The sequence below is a fragment of the Tasmannia lanceolata genome, unplaced genomic scaffold (assembly GCF_043159265.1).
Source record: "Tasmannia lanceolata isolate RefF3 unplaced genomic scaffold, GAP_Taslan_0.1 ptg000018l, whole genome shotgun sequence".
In the NCBI taxonomy this organism is placed as follows: domain Eukaryota; kingdom Viridiplantae; phylum Streptophyta; class Magnoliopsida; order Canellales; family Winteraceae; genus Tasmannia; species Tasmannia lanceolata.
The window spans coordinates 23,070,277-23,092,189 of record NW_027518695.1 but is presented as its reverse complement, the minus strand read 5'-3'; the positions used below and the strand labels follow the sequence as shown (position 1 = coordinate 23,092,189).

Sequence of the window (21,913 nt, the reverse complement as noted above, 5' to 3'; positions counted from 1 at the left end):
GGTTAATGCTCAACTTGAATTTCTAAAAATTGACCCAAGTTGTACCCCTTCCTTTGTGTTCCACATAAACACTCATTAGGAATCATTGTAATCCCAGGCCTAAGATGAGTTACACCATTTTCCTTCCACCTCTGACACCGATTTCCCCAAACGATTACTCAAATTGCACTCCTTCGCCTATACCAAATGATTTTCTAAAAGTATTCTGGCAAGGGCCTTTTTACATATGGCGATCGCATGAGTAGCTCCTCTTCCCATGGTTTTAATGTCATAAGCATAGTTGTCAGTGTGGGAAGCGAGTATGAGAAGCGATGCAGGAAGCAAAAGCGGGAAGCGACGGGTTTAGAAAAGAATGCAGGAAGTGAAAAACTCTAAAGAAAGTAAATAAAAACTTCCTAGGAATAGTCATTGAAAGTTAACATGAAACATGTAAAAAGTCTCATCGGCAGCGAATAATAAGTAGAAAGAATAGAATTGTAGGGGTTTGGGAGGAAATAATAAGACAAGTAAGGATTAAAGTTTTAAAAAATTGTAGTTTCACATGCTTTATTCATGTATATTTATTATTAATTTTTTTGGAAAAAAGATCCACATTATTTTCATTTGAAACTTAAGATGGGTTTTCAAGTTTTAAATGCACTCCTTTTCTTTTTAAATATGTTCCTTTAGCATTATCAATAGGAGAAAATATTCTTTTAGGAAGAAAATATCACCTAACCAGAAAGTGTACTCTTAATTACGAGGAAACACGTAGGAAGCGACTGGGAAGCACTCTTCCCCTAAATTTAGGAAGTGAGTTTCCATCGAACCGAGCTTTCCATCTAACTATATAGGAAGTTTTCGGTAACTATGGTCATGAGTGGGTTCCATAGCCGTCACTACAAAGACCGTGCTTAGCTTGTGAGGTATATCAGTGCAGGGACCTCCTAAATTGGTAAGTATATCTACATAAGTATTGTGTATGCTCTATACATAGCACATATAGTTCTATATTTAACTTCAAATGTTCAAGTATACTAATGAGTTTTTTTGCTATTATTGCAATAAGCACCTCAATGGACGTAAGCCATTTCAAAATGCCGAATTTGGGACTGTTTTAACTCTTTGAGGGAGTCAATCATTTGTGAGTAACTCGTTACAAATTGCAGTTTGTGGCTGGAGATGTACCTGTCACAAAGAGTGAAAGAGAAAAACAATTAGAGCTTGTTTTAATTAGGTAGATACTAAACCATTCAAAGAAAAAGAGGGTAAATACTAAATACAATTTTACACGAACAACAAAAAAGCTTCATCATATTCTCTAAAGTTCTTACCTTAATTCAATATAATCGGGCTTCAATACCATAACAATATCAAGTCCAACTAGTGTAATACCCTACCCCACTTGAAATTATATATATATGGGTGTCCTTAAAAAAATTTGCTTGTGATTATTTTTAGAATGGGTGCCATTAATAAATTTAAGGTTTATGAGTTTAAGATATGAGAATTTTAATTTGTGATGGGTATCATTATCAAATGACTAAGGATAAATTATAGCACTTTCAATTTTCCAAAAGGTAGTATGAAGTGATTTTTAACCAATGAGAGAGGAGAAATAGAAGGGAACACTTGGAAGCAAATGGGAAAGAAAAAGAGAGCAAGATATTATAAGCAAGTTATAGAAAAAGAGAGAAGCTTTAGGAGTTCTATTTCCTCAAATTGTTTTGGGCCAAAATTTTAGGTTGTTTCCAATTTGGTTTGGGTTGTGTTATGAAATAAGAAACTTAATTGAATTTTAACCAATAAAGGAGAGTCCCTTTGGGAAAGTATCTTTTAAAGGGAAAAACTACACAAGTGCCTTGATTTTTATCAAATGGGAATTGAGTGTTGTGAAAAGAGAGTTGATTTTAGGAGATTTATTTTTGGGCTAGGTGGTTTTATGAGGGGGAAGTTTAAGGGAATAAATGCAATCTAATTGGAAGGATAATAACCGATATTTCTTTTCCATGTCAAGTTCGTTGGAGAGAGGATTTCAGGAGAAATTCTATGAATTTTAACGTGCAAAATTATTTTTACCTTGTACAGATGAATAAGCACCATAATTCGTCCAGATAGAACAAAGAAGAAAGAAAGAAAGAAAAAAAGAGAAAAAAGGTAGAAAGAAAAAGATAGAGAAGAAAAGACAGAAAGAGAGAAAGAGATGAAGATGGGCTGAGGGAGATCCAATCGCTGATGATCGATCTGAGCGCCGATGAAATCCACTCGAGGGATTTAGTCTGGATCCCAAAGAAATTGGAAGTTTCATTTTAGAGGTAAGTAATATTGTACTACATTAGTTTTGTTTGAATTGAACATTATTCCTTGACACTCCCATGAATGTATGACCATAAATAGAAATCTGATTCATGTCAAACATGTGAGTTAGCATATCTTTCTATATCGTCTTTGATGTGCTTCCACACTCCTTTGAGTTTCTTTGTATTGATATTGAACCCTCATTAATTTAAAAAAAAAAGAAGATATTGAACCCTCATTTGACACGAAATTTCACTTGTGAAATCCGCCATGTGTGAATATTGTTAATTTCCATGTGAACATATCTTTCATGATTATCGACTATGTGCACTGTGAACTTTTCATATGGAGGATTAGACTATTTATGTGAAGCCTACCAATGAGGTTAATACTTGGCCTTGTTGACTAGAAATTGTGAAGCCGCTGATCGCCGGTAAATAATATTGTGTGTCCATGTGAACCTCAGAGTTTTGCAGGACCCTGTGGCCTGATGTGAATTGTGACTCGTGTTTGACCCCTTTGAATCCTATCAGATTGTGACCATGTGAACTTCAATTTTTGACATGTGACTTATATCTAGTCCTTTGAATCCTATCAGATTATGACCATGTGAGCTTCAATTTTTGACATGTGACTCGTGTTTGACTCTTGAATCCTACCAGATGGTGAGCAGGTTAACTATGATATTTGACATGTGACTCATGTTAGACTCCTTTGAATTCCAATCAGATGGTGACTATGTGACACTTTGATCATTCAACTTGTGTTTAGAGCTTAATCCCTCTTTGTGTTACACTATGTGTGAGAGTTCCCTCAAGATAAAGAGATTGCATTCTGAACATGTGACAGAGTACTGAATCTTGTGACATCCGTTCTTATTATCCCTTGCCTAGTTTTTCGTTCTATTAGCCTGTTTTACTCATAACTATAGTGATGCTTTACCCTTGCAAAGATTTAGAGGCCGTTTGGATGTGCAGATTTTAGAATCTTGGATTTCCTCAAAATCGTAGTTGGGAGACGAGAGAAGAAGGAGAATAGCTGTCGTTTTCTGTTTTCTCACCCTTTTCGTCAACAAGAGAGCAGAAGAGCATCCCATGTTTCCAAGTTTTAGAAATCTCCAGATGTGGGAGAGATTTCTAAAACCTAGATTTCTTACTTAAATTCTGAGATTCTAAAGAGAAGTGGAGCAGTCGGTCTCCTTATTCTCTAGTCTCCCAACTACGATTTTGAGGAAATCCAAGATTCAAAAATCCTCGTGTCCAAACGACCCCTTAGAGTGGGGGCATAGTCTCGTTTTATTTGGCGAAAACACTAGTACATTCGATTTACGCTTGAGTGAGTATACAATTTTAAATAACATTTACAGACATGTGATTGTATTGCTAGTGATATCGAATGCCTTGCACGCTAGTGAGGCTCACCTAGCAGGTGTGCGGTGGGGTCACGTGCCAAGCTTAAATCTTGGGTTTGGGGCATGACAACTAGACTACAATCTAATGATCCATTGGCAATTTTTATGGTAGAGAAATAACTTTTTGGTAAAAGGAAACAACAGTGCATATCGATCTTACCTTGTGCATACGAACACGATTCAAGGCTTTTTCCAAGATCTTCTCATGGCGTTTAGCCTCTCGCAGTGATGTTATCTTAAGAGGATCTCCTTCAAAAATCCTGAAAATGAAAGCAAAGTAAGGCCCTGTTTGGATTGCAGGATTTTTTTGAAAAAGTTTATAACAGAAAAATATTTGTAAATTTCCGTACTTTTTACACACGGACTAAGATAACTTACATAGAGTGACTTTCAATTTATAGGAAATGATATCATCAAGGCCATGTTTTGATAATTGTACAAACTAAGATTGTCTTTTTTTAATTCGCTTGTCAGTGCTTTTCGGGAACTGTAATAACCTTTGACAGCTCATTAAATAATAGAAGACAAGATAAGTTAGTGCGATTATTAAAACATGTTGTTCGGATCCCTTTATAATAATATCCCTCTATACTAACCAAAATCATATCATTTCCCTCTGAATCATGGAAAGAAAAAATTCCCAAGGGTCTGTTCCAGTGAGGGTAAATAGGGGATGAACCTTCGTTTGCCCCCTTTAGAAAATTAAGGGTGTTCAAATAATCAAAATATAAGCAAGTTTCCTCGTAAGTTGTTCCCATGTTTCCATCTACATACCCTGAAAGAAGGAAAGTGGCACACACTCGAGGTAGTAATTAGAAACTACGTAATTCGGAGTCGCGTTGAGTGGAAGAGAAGTTACTAAAATACCCCCATGATATAAAAATGATCAAAATATCCCATATCCTGTAAAAATGGCCAGAAGACACCTGCATCGTAGAAATGATCAAAATACCCTATATCGGGTAAAATGACCAAAATACCCCTCCATGAAAAATGACTAAAATACCCCTATGACATTAAAATGATCAAACTACCTTCATATAAAGTATAAATGAATAGAATACCCCTGAGTAGGGGAAAATGACTAAAATACCCCCATGACATAAAAATGATCAAAATACGTTGTATCGAGTAGAAATGACCAGAATACACGTGCATCATGGAAATGGCCTTTTCCCTATATCGATTGAAAATAACCAAAATACCCCTTAGTCATGGAATATGACTAAAATACCCTTATGACATAAAAATGATAAAAATAAAATACCCCTTAGTCATGAAAATGTCTGAAATATCCTTATGACATAAAAATTAAAAATACCTTCATATAGGGTGAAAATAACCAGAATACGCCTGAGTCAAGGAAAATAACTAAAGTATCCCGATGAGAAAAAATTATCAAAATATTTTGTATTAGGTAAAAATGACCAGAATACACATGCATCATGGAAATGACCAAAATGCTCCTATATTGGGTGAAAATGACCAAAATGCACCTTAGTCATGGAAAATGACTAAAATATTCTTATGACATAAAAATGATCAAAATACCCCATATAAGGCAAAATAACTTAAATACTACCAAGTCATGGAAAATGACTAAAATACCCTCATGACATAAAAACTGATCAAAATGTGCCGTATCAATTAAAAATGACCAGAATACTCGTGCATTATGGAAAATGACCGAAATATGGCTATGTCGGGTGAAAATGACCAAAATACCCCTAAGTCATGGAATATTATTAAAATACCTATATGACATTTTCTCTCTATAATATGTGGTCCTGGAGCACTAGAAATAAAATACCCCCTTCATTTACTATGTACAATGGAACAAAGAAAATTAAATCAAAGGTAACAAATACATGGTAGTACACCAAAATTGTTTACCTTGAAATGGATATCTCCCTCATATTCACCCTCACTGGAACAGACCCCAAGAAAAAAAATTTCCATCAGATATATTTTTCTTGCAATCCAAGCAAGGCATAAGGTTAGTCTTTGATTTCTTATAGGGAAAAGGACTTCACAAAAAACAATTCCATCAAATATGTTTTTCATGCAATCTAAGGAAGGCATAAGGTTAGTTCTTGATTTCTTATAGGGAAAAAGACTTCACAAATTAGGGTTTTCTTAATAGATAAAAGGACGTGATTTTTACTCTAATCGTTTCTCCACATCCTCCAATTGACATTGAGACTGATTGATGTCTTTCAGTAGACCCTACAATCAAAGAATGATGATTCTCAACGAAATACCTAGATGAACAAAAGAACATATCTCCGCAAGAATTTAAACTTATTTTGGTGAAAATACCTCCACATGGGAATTAACATTTCTTGCGCTGCTGCTACTACCATTATAAAAGAATAAAAACAATAAAAACAGATGACAGAATAAACTCAAAAAATTAGTGTTAGTAGAATATAAACAAAGCACAAATGGAAGAAGCCCTCAAGACCTGGTCAACTGAGAAAATAGATCACTCTCGCATTTCAAGTTTAGCACGATCCTTTGGAGAAACTATGAAAAAGAAAACCCCTGATCACATTGCCAAACCACAATTCAGTAAAAAGGGTTAATTGATGGGGTGTTTTTGTTTACCTCTTGATCATTCAGCCTTTGAAATTTCATGGCCCAAAAAACCACAGTAAAGGAACATGCAAATCAAACACATGTCAAAAAGGAAAAGGGAAAATTAATTAATATTCCTCATCAAAGAAGAGAAACATGGAAAGACATTTTTCTGAATGGCAAAGAATAATATTAAAAAGGAAAAGATACATGGGGAAGCCCTTGGCGATCTAGATGATACAAAAAATACAAGAAGCAAAAGAAACAAAAGCAAGATCAAACTAATACTCATGAAGGTGGAATGAAATCGAACACTTTCAATTCGACTCTAGAGGCACTCTCGCTATTAGCCGATCTTCTTACATCATGAAGTCAGAAACATGGAAAGATATTTATCTAAAAACAAAAAATAGCTTATCCTTACGGTCCTTTTTCTTTCTCTGGGAGATCGAGAAGGCGGGTGAGAAAATCTTCAATCCTGTGAATAAAAATAAAATAAAATAAAAAAGTTAGAAAAGTGATGCTTAGTTCATGGGTCCTATCACATCTCACTTTCTAAGAAAACAATGATAGTAAAAACAATGGAGAAAAAGGTATCTAAAAAACCAAAACCTTTTCTTCCTTGAGAATAGGCTGAGTCTTCCAGAAGGAGAGAACATGATGAGAGCAACATCAATATCAGAAAGAATAGAAAGTTCATAGGCTTTTTTTATAAGCCCATTCTTTCTCTTAGAGAAAGTGACCTGCCTATCCGTGGTGTTCTCAATTTTCTTAATCTGAACCTTAGCTCTCCCCATCTCTTGACAGAACAACAGCTCCTTTTTAGGAGAAAGCAAATAAAAGCAACCACATACAGGGAAGATATAGAGATTGCACAGTGGGAGCTCGCTTCAAAATATTTAATTCAAATGACATAAATAGAAAGCCGCTATAGATGGAAAGAAACAGAAGGAAAAAGTAGGGTTCCTTTTATCTCTTTTAAGTTCATGCAAAGACCGAGGTTGCTCTTTGTTTCCAGGTTGTTTGTCCTATATAATCATAAATGTTCCCCTAAAATATCTTTTAGCCGAACATTCATAGATTTTCACATAGGAAAATAATATATAGGGCAAAAGATTGTAGTTAAAAAGAGTATGAATTTAGGTAGGTCCAAATGACCATTCTCTTTTTTTCTCCATTAATTGCTTTTTATTTTTCCACGGAAGAAGCAAAAGAGCAGGAAGAAGAAAAAGAAGAGGAAATATGAGAATAAGAAGAAGGCGAAGAAGAACGAAAAAAGAAGAATCAACACCGGGAAAAAAGAAAAAAATAAACACATATGCAGAATTACTTAGATTTTTCAAACGACAACAAAATGTTTAAAAACAGTAAATTTTGAAAAAAAAATCTTCAAATAATTTGCAAGAACCGTAAAAATAATGTCAAATCGGGGATAGATTTGGTCAAAGTGGAAAAAAAGTTGAGTCAAAGCACGAAAATATGTTGACTCAAGAAAAGATTGGGTAGACCCATCAAATGATCGGGTTGAGCAAGCTTGATTTTTTGATTTGACCTGTTTTTTCCTGTTCAACCCATTTTTTCTTGGTCAAACCCAATTTTTTTTCGAGTAGACCGAATGTTCCGTTTACTAGATTTTTAACGAGTCTGTCCGATATTTTCCCAGTTCAACATGATTTTTTCCTATATGGCACAGTTTTTCTTATTTTGACCTTATTTTCTCTAATTTATGTTCATTTTAAAGATTTTTTATATTTTGCCAAATTTTTATTACCTTTACTAGTTTTTTTCACAATGCTTACTCTTTTTTGTTGTTTTGAGTTTCAAATTTATTTTTTCTTCTTCATTGTCGTTTCGACATTTTAAAATGTTATTTTACCATTTTACTATTAGTTTTCAAATCAAACTGAGTGTATAGTATTGTGGCCATTGTTTTTGCAAATCAAGCTTATCTTACTTCTGTTATTTATTGACAAAGCTAACTATTTCTACTGTTGTTTTTCAAATCTATCTCATTTATGCTATTTTCATTAGCAAATCGAAATCAGTTTTGTACTATATTTGAGAAATCAAACTCATTTCTCTTTTTTTTTTAACAAATCAAACTTATACATTTCAATGGTACAAAAATATGTTATAATCATGAATGAATCCTTCATATTTCTTCAACGTTCAATTGTTCAAAAACACGTCCAAAAAATTATATACGTGGCTATGTCTAATCTTAGGAATGTCCTCCTGTGAGAAGCCAATCTCAAGAAAGCATTACAGAAATAAACAAGAGGGGGGGGGGGTAAATTTGTTTTAATACTAAATTATACCTTTTTAAATTTAAGTATTGAACCTAATTTGAATTTTCTTCTCTTGATTAGATTTTGGTTAGTTCAAATGAGATCAAAACAAAATGAAACGCCAAAGCAAAATCAAGAATGAAAATGCAAGAAAAAGAAAGAACACACCGATATATAGTGGTTCGGGCAAAGCCCTACTCCACTCTTCTTAAGATCGTCCTTAAGGATTTCCATTATGCGAGACCTCCACGATGCCCGGCTCCGAGGCGATTACACTTCCAAGGGATATTAAATGAGGATGCCCTTGACACCTTTACACCGACTCTCCTTCTTCGCCGAGTTCTAAGCGATACTCCCTAGGGTATTAAGATTGGATGCCCTAGCCACCTTTACAAGAAAAGAAGATGAATAGCTTGGCTTCTCTTGAAAGCTTGATGCACGTTGTAGTCTCTTGAATGCTTCTCCAAAGTAGGTTGCAAGTTGAAAGCCCTAAATCCAAACTCAAAAAATTTGCAAGTGCAAGGCAAGTTTGGGGAGAAAACAAATTCTTAAGCTCAACTAGGTTGCAAGTTTGTTTGAATGCTTAAGGAGGTTTTTTCAAATATTCAAGAGAGAAAAATAATCCTCTTGAAGGTGTATATATAGCTTCTCAACAAAATATGACCGTTTGGGATTAAAGAATTCAAAAACCAATTTTTAATTCAAGAGCCAACAGCTCTTTTCTCAGCTGTCGCGACGTTCTCGGAGTTCCGAGAACCATTCTCGGAGCTCCGAGAAATGCTCGGAGTTCGGAGACAAATTCTCGGAGTTCCGAGAGAACAACCAGAAGAAGGAAAATTCTTCTGGACCATTTCTCGGAGTTCCGAGAAAATTTCTTGGAGTTCCGAGAGAATGACCAGAAGTTGTAAAAAACTACTGGACCATTTCTCAGAGTTCCGAGCTCGGAGCTCCGAGAAGCCTAAAATAAGCAGATTTTTATGTTTTTATTACTTATTTGATTTTGGGCTTTTGGAACTCAATTCCTATGATAATTTTAGAATGTTTATGAGGGTCCCAACATGTTGGTCCACCACATAACCATTCACTAAACCATTTAAGTTCTTAAGTTGTTTTGAAAACTCTTTTGAAAAAACCTTGCCTTGACTTAGCAATCTAAAGAGAAAAGATGTACAATGAAATCTATGTAACCTTCAACTTCTCTTTAGTCTTGGTCTTCAATTGATCTTCCATTTTGTGTATGTTTGCTTGAGAGATGATGTGAGCTCCATTTAGCTCCTTTGACTCTTGTGTGGTACATCTTCAAGCATGACCATGTGGTGTGTTGGTTCTTTCAATGATCAACCTATCTTAACACAACACTTCAAGGCAAATTGATTAGTATTCAAGAGCATAATCAATTGTGTTTAGAATCATCAAAACAAGATAGGAGAGTAGATCCTTGGGCCTACAATCTCCCCCTTTTTGATGATGACAAACAAAATTGATTACGAGGTGTGTGTGGAGTGACATAATAGACAAGTGAATGCAGGAACTCCCCTTCAATATATGCACAATGATAAATGATACAAATTAAAAGCATATGGTGCATATAGGCAATTGAATAGAAAATCAATTTCAAACTTCTCCCCCTTTTGTCATCAACAGAAAGGGCGAACTAAAATGTACAACAATTTAGGAGTAAATGAAGATTGAGTTAGGTATTCCCCCTAAATCAATGCTTATGGTATAAAAATATGTAGCCAAGTAATGCACATATACCTGTTCATGATCGAGATGTTGACATATTGTCAAATTGTTAGGTATTTTGATTAAGGTGAAGGTACCTCTCCATCTTAGAGAACTAAGAGGGCTAAGAGTACCAATTGAGTGATTTTTAAAATTAATGTTTGACATCTCATTCATGCAGATATTACCAAACAAGGATGATATGTATATACTATATAGATAAGCTGGTGAAAGGCACATAGTATTTATTTGGCAATTTCTTTGACTTGATCCGCACTCCAAATGTTCAAGGCACTTCGGATATAACATATTCTATCATCACTAAGGGGTTTTGTAAAGATATCAGCCAATTGTTCCTCAGTGTTGATATATTTTAAGCAAATATCATCTTTTTGTGAGTGATCTCTAATGAAGTGGTGCCTAATCTCAATATGTTTTGTTTTAGAGTGTTGTATGGGTTCTTTGTCAAGCTTATAGCACTAGTATTGTCACATTGGATGAGAATATTTTTCATTTTAATTCCATAGTCCATCAATGTGCTTTCATCCATAGGACTTGTGCACAGCAAGCTTCAACTGCCACATATTCTGCTTCTGTTGTGGACAGAGCTACTGAATTTTATTTCTTGCTAAACCAAGAAACAAGTGATTTGCCCAAGAATTGACAAGTCCCACTAGTGCTTTTCCTATCCACTCTACATCCAGCAAAGTCTGCATCCGAATATCCAATGAGAGTGAAGGCAGTAGATCTCTCATACCATAGTCCCAGACTTTGGGTTCATCTTAAGTATTTGAAGATCTTTTTGACTGCAGATAGGTGAGACTCCTTTGGATCCGATTGAAATCGAGCACAGAGACAGACAGTAAACATAATGTCCGGTCTGCTGGCTGTCAAATAGAGTAAGCTACCTATCATACCCCTATACATCTTTTGGTCCACAGATTTGCCAAATTCATCATTTTCTAGCTTAGCAGTTGTACTAATGAGAATTCTTGATGTCTTACTGCTATCCATGCCATACTTCTTTAATAACTCATTTGTATATTTTTCTTGATTTATAAATATCCCATTTTGGTATTGTTTAATTTGGAGTCCTAAGAAGTAGGTTAACTCACCCATCATGCTCATTTCAAATTCATTTTTCGTTAGAGTTGCAAATTTATCACACATTTTTTGATTAGTTGAGCCACAGATGGTATCATCCACATAAATCTGGACAAGGAGGATATCTTGATTTTCTCTTTTGATAAATAATGTTGTATCCACCTTTCCCATTTCAAAATCTTTTTCCACTAGGAAAGTGCAAAGCTTCTCATACCAAGCTCTAGGGGCTTGCTTCAACCCATATAAAGTTTTATCAAGCCTGAAGACATGATTTGGATGTTTGTAGTCTTCAAAACCTGGAGGTTGTTCAACATACACTTCCTCTTGGATATAGCCGTTTAGGAAGGCCCTTTTGACATCCATTTGATATAGTTTAAATCCTTTATGAGATGCATATGCCAAGAGTATCCTAATAGCTTCCATACGGAGCTAACTCCAAAAACCCGTCCTCAGTTCGGATTGCAGGCTGCAACTGCAATGGAATTTTCTTTTCCCTTCCATCGAAGAAAGAGACAAATAGAATCCATCAGGAGCAAATGTCTCATCATAGTCTATTCTTTCCTCCTGATTGTACCCTTGGGCTACAAGCCTAGCTTTATTTCTAGTGATAATTCCATTTTCATCAATTTTGTTTCTATACACCCATCTCGTGCCAATGACTGGATGATCACTAGGCCTAGGCACTAGCCTCCACACCTTGTTCCTTTCGAATTAACTCAACTCTTCTTGCATTGCCATCAACCAATATTCATCCTTTTCGGCTTCCTTGATGGACTTAGGTTCTAATTTGGATAGGAGCGCCAAGTTATTACTCACACTTCGATAGTATGATCTAGTTCTTACCGGCAATGTAGCATCACCTAAGATTTGGGATTCAGGATGATCTACCAATATTCTCCTATCCCTAGGCAATGAGTCATCATCTACATTCTCAACTTCCTCACTAGGTAATGTATTACTTGTAGATGCATGGGGAGAAGCATTTGTCTTAGGTAAGAGATGTTCAATAGGTTCATCCTCATCATGTGGCATTTCTTGAGGTGTTGGCTCTCTTTCATCAAATGTCACATGCATGGATTCTTCTACAACTAGGCTTCTTCTATTAAATACTCTATATGCCTTGCTATGTGTAGAATATCCTAAGAATATGCCATCATCCGACTTCTTATCAAATTTGTGTAAGTTATCTTTAATGTTCAAGATATAGCATTTACAACCAAACATTCTAAAATAGCTTATATTTGGTTTCAAGTTTTTCCAAAGCTCATAAGGTATTTTCTTAGAAATTGGCCTCATATATACCCTATTTATGATATAGCAAGCGGTGCTAACCGCCTCTGCCCAAAAGTATCTAGGGAGATCATTCTCATGCAACATAGTTCTAGCCATTTCTTGGAGGGTTCGGTTCTTTCTTTCTACAACCCCATTTTGTTAAGGTGTCCTAGGTGCCGAAAAATTGTGTTTGATGCCATGTTCATTACAGTAAGTGTCAAAGTGTACATTTTCAAATTCCGTTCCATGGTCACTCCTAATGTAAGATATGGCAACACCGTTTTCATTTTGGATTTGATTACACAACTTAAGAAAATTTTCATAGGTTTCATCTTTATGTGCTAAAAATATGTCCCATGTAAATCGTGAGTAGTCATCCACAACTACAAACACGTATCTCTTTCCACCTAGGCTACTTGTCTTCATTGGTCCAAAAAGATCCATATGAAGTAGTTGCAAGGGGTAGGTGGTTGAAATCATATTTTTAGGGGCAAATGAGCTCTTCAATTGTTTGTCTAATTGACACGTTCTACAAATGTGATCTTTGATGTATTTGAACTTAGGCAATCCTCTAACAATGTCTTTTGAGGAGAGGGTCGAAATGAGATCCATTCCGGCATGACCCAACCTCCTATGCCACAACCAAGAATCTTCACTAATGGCATTAAGACAAGTCACATTTTGGAGTCTAAGATCATCTAGTCCAATAGTGTAAATGTTATTGTCTCTAGAACCTATGAATTTCACTTTTCCATCTATCTTATTTTTAACAATGCATTTGTCAGGGTTGAAGACTACTTCAAAACTATTGTCACACAATTGACTAATGCTAATAAGATTATGGGATAAGCCATCAACATAAAGTACATCATGTATGGGAGAGGTAGAGTTATCTATGGTGCCTTCTCCTTTGACTTTTCTTTTCTTTTCATCTCCAAAGGTAACATCTCCACCACCCTTGAGTGATAGGGATGCAAATTGAGTGAGGTCTCCTGTCATGTGTCTAGAGCATCCACTATCAAGGTACCATGTGTTCTTCTTGTTATGGCTTTTAAGGCATACCTACATATGAATAGGCAAGTGAGATCCTTTAGGTACCCAAATCTTTCTAATCTTGCTAAGTTCATTTATTTTCACTTTAGAGTTCAATTTGATTTTATCTTGTTTAGTATATATCCAAGCAACTTTATAATGTCCTTCTAGACCACACTAAAAATAAGTTTTAGTACCACTAGAAGAAGACTTTACAAATTTGTTTTTATAGTTTGATATTGTAGTATTCCATTTATGTCCAAGTCCACTTTTATCATGTGACAATCTTTGAATATTAACAAGCTTATCCAATTTTAGTGAACTATGTTCAAATTTTTCAAAAAGTTTCTTTAGTTCATCATGTTCATGAGATAGTTTACTATTTTCATGCTTTAGCTTGTTGTTTTCAATAGATAGCTCTTGTCGATTTTCATTTAAAATCTTGATGGTAGCATTTAAATCATGAATTTAAACTTTATATTTTTTATTTTCATCATCTAAAAATTCATGATCTTTCTTTAACCAACCAAATTCTTTTGTCATGTTAAAAAGAGAATTTTTAAGTGATGCATTTTTATCAAATTCAATTTCAAGTTCATCATGTACATTTTGCAAGGAATCAAGAACTTCTTTTAAAATAATGACATCATTTAAAGTATTTACCTCTTGATTGTCATTTGTTGAGGCCATGAAGCAAACATTTTTTTCTATTAAGCAATCTTCTCCATCATTTGGTTCACCTTCACTTTCATTTTCCTCATCCCATGTGGCAGTCATTCCTTTCTTGCCTTCTCTTCTCTTGAAATGATTATTTGGGGTAGGCTCATTGCTGAGTGGACAATCCGGGAGAATGTGTCCAAGTTTCTTGCATCCATAGCATCGAGGTTGAGAAGATCCGTCACCGAGCTCTTCTTTCTTCTTGAATGGAGGATTGGTTCTTCTATTTTTCATGCCTCCCATATTCCTTTGCAAGAACTTGATCCTTCTTGTTAGGAGGGCTACTTCATCTTCCATGTCTTCCTTTGCCTCTTCGTTATCACCTACATTGTAAGCAAAAGCAACACCTTTTTCTTTTTCAATTTTATCTTCAATTTCGGGTGTTTTTGTTTTGAAAATCATCTCATGGGTTATCAAGGATCCTATTAGTTCATCTAGGTTTAATGTGTTCATGTCCTTGGCTTCGGTGATTGCGGAAGTTTTGGATTCCCATGACAAAGGTAGGGATCTAAAGATTTTGGTCACTAAATCTCTATTTGAAAATTATTTTCCAAGTCCCCTTAGTCCATTTACTAGGTTAGTGAATCTAGTGTACATGTCGGCAATAGTTTCATCGGGTGTCATTTGAAAGAGTTCATATTGCCTAAATATATGATTCATTTTAGATTCCTTAACTTGGTTTGTTCTCTCATGTGTAACTTCTAGGATGTCCCAAATTTCCTTTACCGAGTTCAAATTTGAAACTCTATTGAATTCTCCGGGTGACAAAGCACAAATTAGGGAATTCATGGCTTTGGCATTGTAGTTAGAGGCTTGTTGTTCGGTTTCGGTCCAATCATTTAGATTTCTAGTGGGCAATGTATATCCATTGTGAATGGCTCTCCACATTTGGTAATCTTGAGTTAAGAAGATTTTCATTTTGATTTTCCAAAATCCATAGTTGGTTCCATCAAAATAGGGTGGCCTAGTGTTTGAGTATCCTTCATGGTGTTGAGGGTAGTTTGCCATTTTTAGAATCTTTTCTCTAGACCGGTTAGGGTTTTAAATAAGGTAGAGACTAGGCTCTGATACCAATTGAAATAAACAAGAGGGGGGGCGGAATTGGTTTTAACACTAAATTATGCCTTTTTAAATTTAAGTATTGAACCTAATTTGAATTTTCTTCTCTTGATTAGATTTTGTTTAGTTCAAATGAGATCAAAACAAAATGAAACGCCAAACCAAAATCAAGAATGAGAGTGCAAGAAAAAGAAAGAACACACCGATATATAGTGGTTCGGGCAAAGCCCTACTCTACTCTTCTTAAGATCGTCCTTAAGGATTTCCACTATGCGAGACCTCCACGATGCCCGGCTCTGAGGCGATTACACTTCCAAGGGATATTAAATGAGGATGCCCTTGACACCTTTACACCGACTCTCCTTCTTCGCCGAGTTCTAAGCGATACTCCCTAGGGTATTAAGATTGGATGCCCTAGCCACCTTTACAAGAAAAGAAGATGAATAGCTTGACTTCTCTTGAAAGCTTGATGCACGTTGTAGTCCCTTGAATACTTCTCCAAAGTAGGTTGCAAGTTGAAAGCCCTAAATCCAAACTCAAAAGATTTGCATGTGCAAGGCAAGTTTGGCGAGAAAACAAATTCTTAAGCTCAAATGGGTTGCAAGTTTGTTTGAATGCTTAAGGAGGTTTTTCCAAATATTCAAGAGAGAAAAATAATCCTCTTGAAGGTGTATATATAGCTTCTCAACAAAATATGACTGTTTGGGATTAAAGAATTCAAAAACTAATTTTTAATTCAAGAGCCAACGGCTCTTTTCTCAGCTGTCGCGACGTTCTCGGAGTTCCGAGAACCATTCTCAGAGCTCCGAGAAATTCTCGGAGTTCCGAGAGAACGGCCAGAAGAAGGAAATATCTACTGGACCATTTCTCGGAGTTCCGAGAGAATGACCAGAAGTTGTAAAAAACTACTGGACCATTTCTCGGAGTTCCGAGCTCGGAGCTTCGAGAAGAATCTCGGAGTTTCGAGAAGCTTAAAATAAGCAGATTTTTATGTTTTTATTGCTTATTTGATTTTGGGCTTTTGGAACTCAATTTCTATGATAATTTTGGAATGTTTATGAGGGTCCCAACATGTTGGTCCACCACATAACCATTCACTAAACCATTTAAGTTCTTAAGTGTTTTTGAAAACTCTTTTGAAAAAACCTTGCCTTGACTTACCAATCTAAAGAGAAAAGATGTACAATGAAATCTATGTAACCTTCAACTTCTCTTTAGTCCTGGTTTTCAATTGATCTTCCATTCTGTGTATGTTTGCTTGAGAGATGATGTGAGCTCCACTTAGCTCCTTTGACTCTTGTGTGGTACATCTTCAAGCATGACCATGTGGTGTGTTGGTTCTTTCAATGATCAACCTATTTTAACACAACACTTCAAGGCAAATTGATTAGTATTCAAGAGCATAATCAATTGTGTTTAGAATCATCAAAACAAGATAAGAGAGTAGACCCTTGGGCTTACAATTACAGAAAATCCATAAACTTCATGTAGATGAGATACAATAAGTAATCAACATAAAGAATATAAGTACACTACAATTTAATTTTTTAAGTTCGACTCAGCCATTTAATTGCAATGATCGATTTGCCACATCAATTAGTGGCATTTCTTGGTGTTCAATTTCTGTTGTTTAATATATTTCTTACAAAGTTGATCATGTGGATTAATGAATAAAACCTAAGTAAAGAATCCATGGAACGAGCTTAAAATAGTAAAGATATACACTAGTAATACTTATAATAGGTACAACTTTTTTATAGGAGGTATCCAATGAAATGTAGATATTAAAATATTCCTCTCTCATATCTATCAGTATTATAAACTAATTGTAAGCGCAATGATTCCCACCGTGGCATTCCTATTTTGTTCTGATGAATCCAAACACAACTAATTTTAATCACTAACGTGTTTCTTGTCTTTTGTTGTAGATTTATGCCTGTAAGCAAATCAAGGATGCTTGGATCAAGGCCTGGATGCTTAATTTGAGAGCATTTGGAGTGCCAAAGTCTTAGAAGATCCAAGAAGTTAAGGTGCCTTGAAGCCTTAAAGTTCAAGAGAAGATTAAAGTGTGTTTCAAGTCATTTTATATTGTATTTTCCATCTTTGTTGAAGATATGTTAAAGGCACTTGACTAGGTTCAGACACTGTCCATTAGAATCCTAAAATATTATAAAATATGTGGTACAAGCCTTAGAGAACACACCGAGAAGTTGAACATCAAATGCAAAAATTTGTAGGTTCGGTCGACTGTCGTAATTGGGTCGACCACGGGACACATTCTGTTCAAAATAAAAATATGCAAAATTGGCAGGGCCGGTCGACCACCGCACCTTGGTCGACCACAAAAGCATTCTGTTCAAAATAAAAAATTCTTGTTGACCTAGGAGGTCTGGGTGACCACGAGTTGCATTCTGTTCAAAATATAAAAAAAGGCGAGTCTAGGAGGCACAATCGACCGCCCTTGACTAGGTCGACCAGGGCAGTATAAAAACTATAGCCGTTGGAGCTATAACGGCTACTTTTTAGGACTTTGCCCCTAAAACGGCTAGCTTTTTGTTCTAACTATATATGTGGGTTCTCTAAACCATTCAAACAACTTTTGACACTCTAGGATTAATCATGAACATCCTTCTGAGTGAATCAACCAAGTTTTAGTGCCTCTCTCATCTCTAAGCAAAGAAGTGGAAATAGGCTAATCTTTGTACATCTTATTTTCATCTTTTGTAATCCTGTTGAAGGAATTTTATTTTTCTTTCTTCAAAGATAATTATAACTTGGCGAGTATGTGTGGAGTTGCGGAGACACCTCCACATAGCAAGTGCAGGATACACAGAGCTTTCTTCCGTTGTAATTGGCTTGATCTCCGCTATTAAGGGGTCAAATAGTGAAGCCATCAAGAAGTCTTGGTGGAGTGGAGTAGGCCTCGTGGGTTTGAGGAGCAAACCACTATACATCCGATGCACTCTCTTCTATCTCTCTCTCCCTCTCTCTCTATTGTGCATTTGGTTTTATCTTTATTCTTGTGGTTTAAAATTTGGTTTTAGCTTATTTAAATTTCATATTTTTTTTACAAAGTTTTTAAACCCAATTCACCCCCCTCCCCCCGTCTTGGGTTGCCATACCATCCTTGGTTGTTTTTCAATTGGAACCAGAGCGCAAGGCTCTTAAATAGGGATTTTTTGTCTATTTTCAAAAAAAAAGAGTAAAGATCCATGTCAACCTCATCCTCCCATGTTCTTGAGCACTATGCCTCCATTCTTTAATGGAACCTACTGCAAAAGAGATTATAGAGAAAGCGTGTGAGTTGGGTATCTCCCCCTCACCCTTTTATTAATATAATAAAAGCTGTACAATAACTACAATGACTAAAATGCACATAAGCATATAGGCTTATTCTAACACTCCCCCTCAAGCTGGAACGTATAAATTGTACATTCCTAGGTTGTTACATATGTCACTCAGTTTTGATTTATTTAATGGTTTGGTAAACATGTCAGCCAACTGTTCTTCAAAACGAGTAAATACAGTGCGTATCTCCCCTTTCTGGATTCTCTGACGAATGAAATGACAGTCAACTTCCATATGCTTTGTTCTCTCAAGAAAGACCGGATTCGTCGCAATATAGATAGCTGCTTTGTTGTCACAATACAACTGTGACGGTGAAGGAAACACAATACCAATCTCAGCTAGGAGTGATCTCAACCAAATAATCTCACTCACAGTATGCGCCATGGCTCTATATTCTGCCTCTACACTTGATTTTGCAATGACATCCTGTTTCTTACTTTTCCATGAAACTGGGTTATGTCCAACAAAGGTACAATACCCAGTAGTCGATCTCCTATCCTCAGGGGATCTAGCCCAATCAGCATCTGAGAACCCCTCAATTCGTGTATGACCATGTCTTTTGAATAATAATCCCTTTTCTGGTGCACCTTTCAGATATTTGAGTATTTGAACCACTGCATTCCAATGCAAAGTACGAGGAGAGGTTATGTACTGGCTAACCACCCCAACGGCATAGGATATATCAGGGCGAGTAACCGTAAGGTATATAAGGTTGCCCACAAGTCTTCTATACCTACCAGGATCCTTCAACAAGTCACCCTCTTCTGGAACCAGTTTCACATTTGGATCCATGGGTGCAGCTACAGGTTTCACACCAAGATTTCATGTCTCTTCTAACAAATTCATAACATACTTCCTCTGTGATAGAGACAAACCACTAGAAGAATATGCAACCTCTATCCCAAGAAAATATCTGAGACGACCCAAGTCCTTTGTCGCCAACTCTTTTTGCAGGAAGGCTTTCAGTTTTTGAATTCCCCCTGAGTCACTCCCTGTAATAATGATGTCATCGACATATAGAATTAACATAATGCATCCTGCTAAGGACTGATGACCGAATACTGAGTGATCCAAACCACATTGCTTGAGGCCAAACCTCATAATTGCCTCGCTAAATCTGCCAAACCATGCACGCGGTGATTGCTTCAACCCATACATTGCTTTTCTGAGGCGACAGATTGATGAGGACAACTCCCCCTGAGCAACATGACCTGGTAGTTGCTCCATATACACCTCTTCAAGGTGGTCGCCATGCAGAAAAGCATTTTTCACATCTAACTGGTGAAGATGCCATCCATTATTTACTGCAAGGGAGAGGAGAACCCGAACGGAAGGAATCTTCGCCACTGGGGAAAGCGTCTCATGATAGTCGACACCGAATGTTTGAGTGTAGCCCTTGGCCACCAAACGAGCCTTCAGTCGATCAATTGTGCCATCAGGTAGATATTTAATGGAGAACACCCAACGACATCCTACAGAACAAGCACCAGCAGGTAGAGAAACTAGATCCCATGTGTGATTAGAATGCAGAGCTCCCATTTCAAGATCCATTGCAGCGCGCCAGCCTGGGTGATGAAGAGCCTCATCCAAAGACTGGGGTAACATAGCAGAAGACACAGACAAGACAAAGATTTTGAAAGGAAGAGTTAGACGATCATAAGAGACAAAATTAGAAATGGAGTGAGTAGTAGAACGAGAACAAGTACTTGAAGCAATAGGAGAGTCATAAACAACGACAGGAGATGAAGGTACCTGATGAGAAGGTAAAGAGATCTCTACCTTTGAAGACGATTTGTCGGAGTGAGGAAGTTGTGCATGTTGTTGACGACGTTGATATTGAACTTTAGTAGGGGGACGATCCACCCTAGGAGCACACGAATCAAGCTTGTTGCAGCCAGGTCCTAAATGATGGACAAAACAAATGCAGCCAAAGACATGGGGCGTAAGAGGGAATGAATCCTGATGTGGATAAACGATGTGAAATGGAGAATCCCCATGAAGCACCGAAGATGGAAGACGATTGGAGAGGAAACAAGCAGTGAGAGTGGCGTCAGACCAGTAGGTTTTAGGAACATGCATCTGGAAGAAGAGAGTGCGAGCCACCTCAAGTAGATAGAGCAGTTTTCTTTCGGCAACACCATTTTGCTGCGAGGTGTATGCAGAAGAGGATTGATGGATAATGCCATGAGAGGAGAGATAATCATGAAAGCCACCAGTACCAGAAAAAACTCACGTGTGTGGACCCCGATCCGGAGAGGACGAGTGCGGCGAGGGACGCGAGGTCCCCACAGCAATCCTCTAAGATCTCCACAATGTGAAGGAGAGCTCTGCCAAGGAACTCTCGAAACGGATGCCACCCTCATAGCATAGCACGAGTGGCGATATAAAAAAAAGGGATATGTCTTGATCCGGAACCGGGGTTCGAAACCGAGACATACCTATAATAACTCAGAGTCGCCATCCATGGATAGGCCATGGAACCCTAAAATCAAATCCTCTGTGCAATGGATAACCAGAAATATATATGGGTTCGTGCCTGGTTACGAATGGGGAAGGTCTGAGAGCACCCCCAATTCGCCCGAGTGCAAGCACTTGGTCTCTTATGCCATTTTCATTAATTCCAAAGAAGTTTGAGTAAAAATCATGTGAAATGGGAACAATCCTCAGGAATCGTCTACCTAAGCATGCATTTCCTGAGAATGGAGAAATAAACACGTAAAATGAAATGAAAAATGTGTCACCTAAGCAAAGCTAGGTTATGAGTGACATGCCTAATGGGTGTCTAAGTTTCTGGTGGACACGCACATGCAAGCTACAACCAAAGGTATAGTATCAGTACAAGAAAGTAAGAAAACATATCAAAACATGAGACACAAATCTATGCTATGTATGACGGGACAAGACAAGTCCTAACTCTAATGCAGGACTGGACTCGGACCAGAATGGCCATCCATCCTAGCTGCGCTACGTATCCCGGCCTCGGGAAGAATCGGAGTCCACGTAGTTCGATGCCCTATTCTAAATTATGATGCCTAAGACATCTAGCCCTCTATCCTAGACTCGATCTAAAAGACCGAACCAGTTATTAAAGCTTCTTGTATGA

At 36.8% G+C, this 21,913-nt stretch overlaps 1 protein-coding gene and 1 pseudogene across 1 annotated transcript; both read right to left on the bottom strand.

Annotated features, from left to right (window-relative positions):
• Nucleotides 1–1,113: 1,113 nt before the first annotated feature.
• Nucleotides 1,114–7,062, bottom strand: LOC143850197 (agamous-like MADS-box protein AGL104). Its single transcript, XM_077359463.1, has 4 exons — nt 6,878–7,062; nt 6,690–6,743; nt 3,849–3,948; nt 1,114–1,167 (listed from the first exon to the last, which is right to left on the bottom strand). The coding sequence occupies exons 1-4, from the start codon at nt 7,060–7,062 to the stop codon at nt 1,114–1,116; spliced, it is 393 nt and encodes a 130-aa protein (XP_077215578.1).
• Nucleotides 7,063–18,870: 11,808 nt separating this feature from the next.
• LOC143850196 (secreted RxLR effector protein 161 pseudogene) lies at nt 18,871–19,602 on the bottom strand (annotated as a pseudogene).
• Nucleotides 19,603–21,913: the final 2,311 nt, after the last annotated feature.

Coding starts and splice junctions, on each gene's coding strand:
- LOC143850197 (XM_077359463.1), bottom strand. CDS start 7,062: ATGGGGAGAGCTAAGGTTCAGATTAAGAAAATTGAGAACACCACGGAT. Junction 6,744..6,877: donor CTATTCTCAAGGAAGAAAAG/GTTTTGGTTTTT, acceptor TTTTATTCACAG/GATTGAAGATTTTCTCACCC. Junction 3,949..6,689: donor CCAGAGAAAGAAAAAGGACC/GTAAGGATAAGC, acceptor TTTCATTTTCAG/GATTTTTGAAGGAGATCCTC.